The 11488-nt window shown below is 31.6% G+C and overlaps 1 protein-coding gene across 1 annotated transcript; it reads left to right on the top strand.

Moving 5' to 3' along the window:
* The first annotated feature begins 5700 nt into the window (after positions 1 to 5700).
* LOC127128231 (protein NUCLEAR FUSION DEFECTIVE 4) lies at positions 5701 to 10566 on the top strand. Its single transcript, XM_051057455.1, has 3 exons — positions 5701 to 6277; positions 8095 to 9011; positions 9780 to 10566. Exons 1-3 carry the CDS (start codon positions 5942 to 5944, stop codon positions 10291 to 10293), a joined length of 1767 nt encoding a protein of 588 aa, XP_050913412.1. The 5' UTR covers positions 5701 to 5941; the 3' UTR covers positions 10294 to 10566.
* Positions 10567 to 11488: the final 922 nt, after the last annotated feature.

Below are 11488 nucleotides of genomic sequence, written 5' to 3'. Positions count from 1 at the left end.
TTTTAATGAAGATAAAATATTTTATGATAATAAAATTGATGAAGAAGAAAATTCTTCGAACAATCTTTTAATAATTATACATTTTTAAAAACTATTTTACTTTTTACACACAAAATAAATAATGAATTAATTCTTTAACATCTCTAACATTTATTTTGTTAATAGAATCAAACAATTTATGCACGTTAAAAAGTTGGTTTTCTAAAAAAAATTATTAATTGAACATGATATTTTAGTGATTAATCATTCCTTATCTTTAAATCAGCTTATTTTAATGATTAATTATATATGTTCGTGTTTATATCTATTTAATTTTACTGATTTTTAATCTATTTATCATATTTTTTTTTTTTATGTCTAATTGAATATGGGTACGATCCCAAACTAAAGAGCATTTTATTTTAAAATATTTATAAGTAGGTAGTATAGAAATATATCATGCCGCGTACCTGTACAATAATAAACAATTATATCTATAATTATATAATTGAAAAAAGAAAAAAAAATACAATAATAAACAATTAGAACATGAAAAAATCTTGTTTATGCCGAATGACTTGTCGTTACTGTTCAACTAACTTGTGCGCCCATATGGTTAAACCAGTAAATTCACCTGGACACTCTTGCGAGAAGTTGATAAGTTAAATACATTATTTTTAGAAAATGAGTCGTTGCCACCGCCACCCTTAATATATAAATTCATGTTTCACATTTGTGATCACAATTTATTATTTTCTACAAATTGTTTGATTATATTATTAATAAAACCATCGCCCAAACATTGTTAGAATGCTTGAGCTTGTTTATTTTTAAGTATCTATTGTAGCGTCTAACGAATAAACCCATTTCCTGTTCTTTAGGAACTTAATCCTCATAATTATCATTTTCGTCCTTTGATTTCTTTGCTTTAGATGACGAAGCTTTCAAAGAAAGATCCATTTTTCTCTTCCTTTTCCTTTCTCTTTCTTTTTCGACTTTACTTCGCTATTCGTTAGTCGTTTAATCTCATTTTCATGTTCGACAAGTTTCCTAAACAACTTTGTGATGTCCAAAGTAATAAGATTGTTAGATTCTTTTATGACGGTAACATTTGGTTGCCATTCCCTACACATAAACCTTAATATTTTGTTAGCACAATCTTTGTTGGAGAAATTTTTTCCTAAGTTATTTAGTTTGTTGATTAAATAGAGGAATCTAGTATGCATGAAATCCACAGATTCTCTAGGTTCCATACAAAATAGTTCGAACTCTTTTGTTAGCATGTTGAACTTAGAATCCTTGACATCTTTAGTTCCCTCATAAAGGGGTTTAAGAGCGTCTCACATAGTTTTTGCACTCATATGATGTGAAATTGAGTAGAATAGTTTTATGCTTAAGGGGCAGCAAAGATCTGCGCCATGAAGTCCATCATACAAAATATTGCCTTAAGAGGCGACAATGATCTTTGCCATGAAGTCTAACATACAAAATATTGTCTTAAGAGGCAACAAGGATCTTCACCATGAAGTCCAACATACAAAATAAGAAAATTTTCTTGCTGCTCATAATCATTCAAAAAATAGTTCATAGATAAATAATTACGACCCTTAAAGAATTACAACAATCTAACTTGAGATGGATAACGTTCCAAGTTATGGGTAGGAATTGTCCATCTAATTCTTGCAACTTGTACACCTCCATCTCAAGTTAGATTGTTGTAATTCTTTAAGGGCCACAATCATTTATCTATGAACTATTTTTTGAATATTTATGATCAGCAAGAAAATTTTCTTATTATGTATGATGGACTTCATGGTGAAGATCGTTGTCACCTCTTAAAGCAATATTTTATATGTTAGACTTCATGGCAAATATCATTGTCGCCTCTAAAGGAAATATTTTGTATGATAGACTTCATGGTGCAGATCCTTGCCGCCCCTTAAGCATGCAAGTATTCTACTCAATTTCACATCATAAGAGTGCAAAAGCTATGCGAGACGCTCTTGAAACCCTTTATGAGGGAACTAAAGATGTCAAGGATTCTAAGTTCAACATGCTAACAAAAGAGTTCGAACTATTTCCTATGGAACTCGGAGAAGTCATGGATTACATGTAGACTAGGTTCCTCCACTTAACAAACAAACTAAACAACTTAGAAAAATTTGTCTCCAACAAAGATTGTGCTAACAAAATATTAAGGTTTATGTGCAGGGAATGACAACCAAATGTTACCGTCATAAAAGAATCTAATAATCTTATTACTTTGGACATCACAAAGTTATCTAGGAAACTTGCCGAACATGAAAATGAGATGAAAGGACTCACATATAGTGAAGTAAAGTCGAAAAAGAAAGAGAAAATGGATTTTCTTTGAAAGCTTCGTCATCTAAAGCATATAAGTCAAAGGAAGAAAGTGATAATTCTGACGAATAAGCTATTAAAGAAGAGGAAATGGGTTTATTCGTTAGGCGCTACAATAGATACTTGAAAAGAAACAAGCTTAAGCATTCTAACAAAGGTTTGGTAAACTTCAAAAATAATCACCCGCCTAAAAGAGACCACTAAAAAAAGGATGATGATATCGCATGTTATGAGTGCGGAAAAATCAGGACATTTTAGAACTATTTGTCCAAGTCTCAATAAACATCATAAAAAGAAGGATAAAGATTTCTACAAGACGAAAGATAAAAGCACCAAAGATCATAAAGCCTATATCACGTGGGAAGAAGAGGATAAGAACTCCTTCTTATATTCTTGCTTAAGACCAGATGATGAGTTTGGTAACCTATGTCTAATGACACAAAATAAAATTGAAGACTCACATGTATATATTTCTGATCCATAAAATGAACCTTCGTATAAACTTTGCCGTTTTTTCACACGTGTGCATATTAGAAAAAGAGGATAGACGGGCACGGAAGTGTATTCTATTGTCATATTTTTCATTGTAAAGAGAATACTTTATTTTTATGTAGCCTATTTTCTATCACTTTTACCCTTACATTATTGTGTAATTTACTTAATAACTTCCATTTAAACTACTATTAACTTCCACATAACTTACTACTATTAACTTTCACATGCTATATTTAAAAAAATATATATTCATATAAAAAATAGAGATTAAAAGTAGTGCATTATTAGTGTAAATTAGTTTTACACAATCATCTAATAGAATTATAACATTCTACCATGTCATATCAATATTTTAAAATTAAACGTGTGACTTGGCGGTATACACGTATGTGATTGGTTGACAATGTAAAATATTTTACACCGTTAGTGTACATTCTTTTTCTCTAAAAAATGTTATATATTTTTATTAATGCGCGATATCATAAAATGAACGGAGCGGAATTAAGTGGAGCGGAGTGGGACGAAACAGAATGGAGCGGAGCGGAACGAATGCTTCATTCCATTGTTTGGAAATTTTAGAACGGAATAAAGCAAGTTGTTCATTCCGCCCAAATTGAAGGGGAAGAACTATGGTGGTAAGTGATGGAATGGAATGGAATCCATACCACTCCATCCGGCTCCGCTCCATCGAATTTTAGATAATCCAAACAATGAAATATCATTTCACTCCATCTCATTCCGCTCCGCTCCATCCGATTCCATCAATCCAAACAAAGCCTAAGGCTATGTTTGGATATCATAAAATGAACGGAGCAGAATGAAGTGGAGCGGAGTGGGACGAAACATAATGGAGCAGAGCGGAACGAATGCTTCATTCAATTGTTTGAAAATTTTAGAACGGAATAAAGCAAATTGTTCATTCCGCTCAAATTGAAGGGGAAGAAATATGACGGTAAGTGATGGAATGGAATGGAATCCATACCACTCCATTCGGCTCCGCTCCATCGAATTTTAGATAATCCAAACAATGAAATATCATTCCACTCCATCTTATTCCGCTCCGCTCCATCTGATTCCATCAATCCAAACAAAGCCTAAGGCTATGTTTGGATATCATAAAATGAACGGAGCAGAATGGAGTGGAGCGGAGTGGGACGGAACATAATGGAGCAGAGTGAAACGAATGCTTCATTCAATTGTTTGGAAATTTTAGAACGGAATAAAGCAAGTTGTTCATTCGCCCAAATTGAAGGGGAAGAAATATGGTGGTAAGTGATGGAATGGAATGAAATCCATACCACTCCATTCCGCTCCGCTCCATCGAATTTTAAATAATCCAAACAATGAAATATCATTCTACTCCATCTCATTCTGCTTCATTCCATCCGATTCCATCCATCCAAACAAAGTCTAAGGGAATATTTTGTTTAATTTTTGTAGGCTAGAAGTTCAATAGTGGAAATAAAAACAATTTACAATGCCAAGGTGGACATTTTTAATGTAATATATATCTTGAACTATTAAGTGTGAAAACATAAGTAGGAATAAAGAGAATACATGTGTGAGAGGGAATTAATTTGCAGTCGAAAGAGAGATAATCGGATTGAAAGATAAATAGGAAAGATAAAAAATTATGGCAGTTTAATTGGACATAAAAAAACTAGATATTTAAATATCTATTTTTTTATCCACAAATATATATTAAGATATCCAACTCATATTGTGACAAATTTTATCTATATATAGATATTAGTGGATATGAATTTTTTTTGTCATCCCTAATCTCTATATTTGCAGTTTGAAAAAATCTTCATATATAAGTTTATACCCGCATGAATACTCATTTTTACAATCGTACCCGTATCTTATGGGTTACTAAATATTCATATCCGTATTTGTTACCCGCAATTCTAATAAAAAAATTAATCAATTTAAAATATCCCATATCATTTTATATTTTAATATGGACAAAAATTTTAAACCGTCGAATTATGTAACAATGAAATACTTATATCAAAGTGTGTAATAATTTAATTGTGATATATTTTTTAAAATAAATAGATATATAATTTAATATAATAATATAAATCAAAATATATAAATATACATTGGACGGATATGGACGCGGTGGATACTAAAATACCCGCTACATCCCATGGCGGATCTAAAAATTTATTTTAATGAAGATAAAATATTTTATGATAATAAAATTGATGAAGAAGAAAATTCTTCGAACAATCTTTTAATAATTATACATTTTTAAAAACTATTTTACTTTTTACACACAAAATAAATAATGAATTAATTCTTTAACATCTCTAACATTTATTTTGTTAATAGAATCAAACAATTTATGCACGTTAAAAAGTTGGTTTTCTAAAAAAAATTATTAATTGAACATGATATTTTAGTGATTAATCATTCCTTATCTTTAAATCAGCTTATTTTAATGATTAATTATATATGTTCGTGTTTATATCTATTTAATTTTACTGATTTTTAATCTATTTATCATATTTTTTTTTTTATGTCTAATTGAATATGGGTACGATCCCAAACTAAAGAGCATTTTATTTTAAAATATTTATAAGTAGGTAGTATAGAAATATATCATGCCGCGTACCTGTACAATAATAAACAATTATATCTATAATTATATAATTGAAAAAAGAAAAAAAAATACAATAATAAACAATTAGAACATGAAAAAGTTTTGTTTATGCCGAATGACTTGTCGTTACTGTTCAACTAACCTGTGCGCCCATATGGTTAAACCAGTAAATTCACCTGGACACTCTTGCGAGAAGTTGATAAGTTAAATACATTATTTTTAGAAAATGAATCGTTGCCACCGCCACCCTTAATATATAAATTCATGTTTCACATTTGTGATCACAATTTATTATTTTCTACAAATTGTTTGATTATATTATTAATAAAACCATCGCCGCCAGCTCATCATCTCAATCATCCTCATCTCAGTCAGCAGACTCAGCACCACCTTCCCGTTTTATAGCTATCTATATATCTCACCTCCCTCTTCTTCATCAATCTAACATTCCATTTTTTCATCAAACAGTGTTATAATTTGTTGTGATTTCATTAAATGGGTGAATTTAAAGAGAAACTAGTAACCCTATACAAGAGTAGATGGTTCGTTTTTGTTGGAGCAATGTGGTTACAGTCGTGGGCGGGTATTGGGTACTTGTTTGGAAGTATTTCGCCGGTGATTAAGAGCTCGCTTGGTTATAATCAAAAGCAGCTTGCTATGTTGGGGGTTGCCAAAGACCTTGGTGATTGTGTGGGATTTGTAACGGGGATTTTGTGTGAGGTTTTGCCTATTTGGGGGGCTTTGCTTGTGGGGGCTTGTTTGAATCTCCTTGGGTATGGATGGGTTTGGTTGATTGTTACTGGCCAAGCTCCTACTCTTCCTTTATGGGCTGTGAGTATTTTTTGAAACTTTGAATATATTGTTTCTTTCATGATTGACTTTGTTGTTTCATTCATTGATTCTCAAATTAGTTGTATTTATTATTGTATATACTCTAATGTCTGATCTAATGTAGAATTAATGCAATTTTGAATTTTTTTTTGTTGAGTAGCAATGAATTCACGTGGTTTTGAAATTTGTGTAGATGATCTTTGAGTATTTGAGTATGTTTCATTTGACTCGGTGATACATATCGCGATTATGCAAAACTCATTGTCAATTCGAACAAGATTTATGATATGTTTGGATATCTTGATATGAATAGAATGGAAAGGAACGGAATGGAGTAGAGTAGAATGCATATTTCATCCTATAGTTTGGATGTTTTACAACAACAATGGGATTTGTTCATTCCGCCCAAATCTTGGAAGAAATATTGTGGTTAGAATGGAATGGAATCGATACTACTCTATTCTGCTTTGCTCCGCTCCATCCGATACCAACAAATCCAAACAATGAAATTTGACTATATTCCATTCCTATTAGTCGATTACATTTCATTCTATCAATCCAAACACAACTTTTAATATATTTTTCTTCCGATTAAAATGAGTTTTCAAGAATTCTTTTCTGCTATAATTTCTTTATTTGATTTTGGTATATCCGGGTTTTATGTCCACCAAAATCTATTATTTATGAAAAAGTAACTTTTTCATTAAAGAAACTTTGGGACCTTAATACCTGGAATAAAGGGTTGTTTTGTTTCTTCAATATGAAAAAGAAGGGACTTTAAACCTAAAAGGGTCCTTTACAGGCAAATCCTCTTAAATGAATATTCTATTTCCCTTTTACTGAACTTTGGCTAGGGAAAATTTTCATTAGGTTTGTTTTCATCTTTATTTTCCCCTCTTTTTTTATGGCATATCTTCATCAGTAGATTCTTGTTTATGCTTACTTTAGTTTGACTGTTTCACATTATTATACCAATGTAGTGATTTGCAGCATACTTTTGAAAAAGTGAAATAAATGGCATGTTGAAACAATTTGTATCTTAAGCTGACCAGAAACTTTTATGATTAATTGAATTTAACTTTACTCAATTGGTTGTTGGCTTTATCTGTCAGATGTCTCCCATGTGAGCATGTGGAATGATACCAAATCTTGGTCACAAGATAGATAACTATTCTTCTTTTGGATTATTCTAGAATGTCTCTCTTGTGTGTTTTTTTTTTGTAACTGCAATTGGGAAATTGATTATGCAATAAGTTTTAATGAGTTATGTCTTAATTACTTTCCAAGATTCCTTTAGAAAGTTTTGATTTAATATGGCACACTTGACAACATTGTACCTAAAAGTTGGAACTTGGATCTGTTTAAAATTTGGACTCTAGTAGTGACCTCATTTTAAAATGGAGGATGCCCTTATCTAGTTATCTGCTTTGGAACACTGACATAAGCATGGACACTAGACACGACATTTATACCGGCACTAGACACCGGTAATAATTTAAGAAATGGGAAGTGGTTGAATGTTATACACGTGTTAGTGTTGTGTTGGTGTCAGACATTGGATAAACCTTCAATCCAAGGTGTTAGTGCTATCCAGATTATGCCTAGTACTGACATCTTATAGTTGATGTCTCTTCAAGGTCATAAGTTGGTTAATATCCATCACTCTCATTGACATGTCAAGATTTTCTGAGTGTATGTTTCAGGACAACGAAATCATCATAAGATAATAAGCACTATAATTGCATTAAGAGGCGTCTTTTAATATATTTATTTACCTTGCTATCCAAATTATCTTATTAGTTGTTATTGGTATGCAGATCTGTATTCTTATATTTATTGGAACAAACGGTGAAACCTACTTCAACACAGTTTCATTGGTATCCTGTGTGCAAAATTTCCCGAAAAGCCGAGGTCCTGTCGTCGGTATTCTAAAAGGCTTTGCTGGTTTGAGTGGTGCGATATTGACACAGATATATGTACTTATACATTCCCCTGATCACGCATCATTAATATTTATGGTTGCTGTTGGTCCATCCTTGGTAGCAATTGGTCTTATGTTCATTGTTAGACCGGTCGGAGGTCACAAACAAGTGCGTCCATCGGACGGAAAATCGTTCACACTTGTCTATGGTGTATGCCTCTTGTTGGCTGCTTATATGATGGGAGTTATGATTGTTCAAGATTTAGTTGATCTGAGTGAAACTGTTATCACAATTTTTACTGGTATCCTCTTTCTGATTCTCCTCACCCCAATTGTGATTCCTCTGTCGTTAACTTTCGGACCAGTTGAAAAACCTCTAGAGGAAGAAGCACTTCTAGAACCACAAGGACATTCACAACTTGATTCTGATGAAGTAATATTAAGTGAGTTGGAAGATGAGAAGCCTAAGGATATGGACTTGCTCCCTGCATTGGAAAGACAGAAACGTATAGCGCATTTACAATCGAGATTACTACAAGCAGCTGCAGTAGGAGCTGTTAGGGTTAAGCGGAGAAGAGGACCACATAGAGGAGAAGATTTTACGTTGATGCAAGCTTTGATTAAAGCTGATTTTTGGCTTCTTTTTCTTTCCATGGTCTTAGGTTCTGGATCTGGTTTGACCGTAATTGATAATCTCGGTCAGATGAGTCAATCTCTAGGTTATGACAATGCACATATATTTGTCTCCATGATCAGTATTTGGAACTTTCTTGGACGTGTTGGAGGTGGCTACATATCCGAGATTGTTGTCAAGTAAGAAATCAGTTCATACTCTTATTAAATATTTTTAGCTTGTTTGGTTCCAAGATAACAATTTTTGTTACATAAATCTCACCTTGTTTTCACTTTTTTTTATGTTTTCAAAGTTCTGTATAGAAAACCATGAAAACTTTCTTTGTATTGTTTTCAGTGTCACCTATACAAAACGTTGAAACAAAACTATATCAAAGTTTGAAAGACTATACAAAATTTGAAGCAAGAAACAAAATGAAATTTATGCGACATTTTTCTGTTTAAAACTGGAAAGTAAAAGCAGAAAAAGAAAATCGAACCACCCCTTAAGTTTGTTTTATAGGACTTGTTTGGATTGAGTTTTTTGAATTTATCTACCGGCGGCATAAACACTTTTAAGGCTGTTTAGGAGTGCTTATGGAAATAGCTTATAACATATTCATAAACTGTTTTGAACTTATTTTTTTAAGCTCTCTGATGGATTTGGATTGTGTGTCGTCAGCTACATCTAGACCATATGATGTTGATCAGATGATTCAAATTTCAATATAGATTTTATATTTTTAAACCTAAACTACGAGCTTGAAATATAGGCCATGAAACGATCTAGATGTGTATGGTTGTGTACACTCACAGGGTTTTGATTGCACACAACTCTATCTCATACATAAACACAGATGTTTATCGAAACATGGCCATAATGATTAAGTTGTTTATGTAAACAGGGCCATGATCTTTTCAAGATCTCTAACATAGTTATTAAAATTCTGTTGTGTTTCACTTGAGCAGGGATCATACATATCCAAGACCAGCTGCATTGGCTGCATTTCAACTAGTTATGACTATTGGTCATCTTTTCATCGGCATGGGATGGCCGGGTTCAATGTACGTTGGCACTTTACTAGTTGGACTTGGTTATGGCGCACATTGGGCAATTGTTCCAGCTACAGCCTCTGAATTATTCGGTTTGAGAAACTTTGGTGCATTATACAATTTCCTCACACTGGCAAACCCAGTTGGAACTCTCGTCTTCTCTAGTCTCATTGCTAGCAGAATCTATGACCGTGAAGCAGAAAAACAAGCTCATGGTGGCGGACACTTGAATTTAGGATCGATTGTCTCTCAGGCTCTTAATAGTGGCGAGCAGCTAAAGTGTGAAGGTTACATATGCTTCTTCCTGACTTCATCTATCATGGCAGGATTATGCATTGTTGCGACTGCCTTAAGCATGTTTCTCGTGTTCCGAACAAGGATTGTTTATGCAAACTTGTATGGAAAATCTTCTATGAGAAACCTTCTATAATTTTGAAATTTTTGGACCAAGTATTTTGGTGTCCATTATTATAATTTAGAAGTATTTATAGCCGGTTTGAGTCAAAGAAAGATTGAAGATGTAGAAGCAAGAATCTGAATAATGTTTGTGTATTTTTTGTGGAAAACCAAATGGATTTGCTAGCAACTTCCTGATGTTTGTTTGTTTTTTTGTGGAAAACCAAATGGATTTGCTAGCTACTTCCTCATGATTGTGTGTATTTTTTTGTAAGTTATTTTCAATGATAAGAAATAGTAATTATTATATGGATCTTAAAATATATGATTCTCTACTTCATAAACACATTAAAATATCTATTTACTGTTCTATCATTAAGAATATAAATCAATAAAAGACATGGCAGTTATATATAATTTAATAGATATATTTCTTTTCATATACCATTTACAATATGAATATAAGTTGAGAAGTGCTTAATGAGTTCAAAATAATGTCATTATCAACAATAAAATTTATTCTATTATTAATTTTATAAATATATAACTAAAAAACAAAACAAATCAGAATCATTCCTTAAATGAATTCATAGCGATATATCAAAAAAATATCATAATTCATTAGTAGCTATAATACTCGTGTTTTCTTCATGATTAAGAGTGATATATATATATATATATATATATATATATATATATATATATATATATATATATATATATATATATATATATATATATATATATATATATATATATATATATATATATATATATATATATATATATATATATATATATATATATTAGTAGCTATAATACTCGTGTTTTCTTCATGATTAAGAGTGATATATATATATATATATATATATATATATATATATATATATATATATATATATATAATCAACTCGAGATGGTCAGATCTTCTATAATAAACATATAATCTTTCGTTACTTGCAAGTAGCCTAACGTTGTTGCTGAGTCGTCTACCAAATAACTCATTATGTTTTGGATTCCTTGAGGAGTATATTGTGTTTCCCTCAAACACACACGTTTGTAGATCGTTGAGGGAACATTGTATTATGCGGGAACGTAGTGTGTTTTAACATCACTCCCCTTACATAGTGAAGTATTCAATTTTATCCACATAATTTTCTATATGGTAGTGTTTGAGCTTATGGCCATTGACTTTAAATGTTTAGTCGTTTTTCTCATTTTCAAGCTCT

The sequence above is a fragment of the Lathyrus oleraceus genome, chromosome 3 (genome assembly GCF_024323335.1).
Source record: "Lathyrus oleraceus cultivar Zhongwan6 chromosome 3, CAAS_Psat_ZW6_1.0, whole genome shotgun sequence".
NCBI classification, from domain to species: Eukaryota; Viridiplantae; Streptophyta; class Magnoliopsida; order Fabales; family Fabaceae; genus Lathyrus; species Lathyrus oleraceus.
This window is presented reverse-complemented; position numbering and strand designations above follow the sequence as displayed.

Bases quoted from the DNA above. Each gene is read 5' to 3' on its own strand.
- LOC127128231 (XM_051057455.1), top strand. From the start codon at position 5,942: ATGGGTGAATTTAAAGAGAAACTAGTAACCCTATACAAGAGTAGATGG. The intron at 6,278-8,094 runs GTGAGTATTTTT...ATTGGTATGCAG, and splicing joins CTACTCTTCCTTTATGGGCT to ATCTGTATTCTTATATTTAT. The intron at 9,012-9,779 runs GTAAGAAATCAG...TCACTTGAGCAG, and splicing joins ATATCCGAGATTGTTGTCAA to GGATCATACATATCCAAGAC.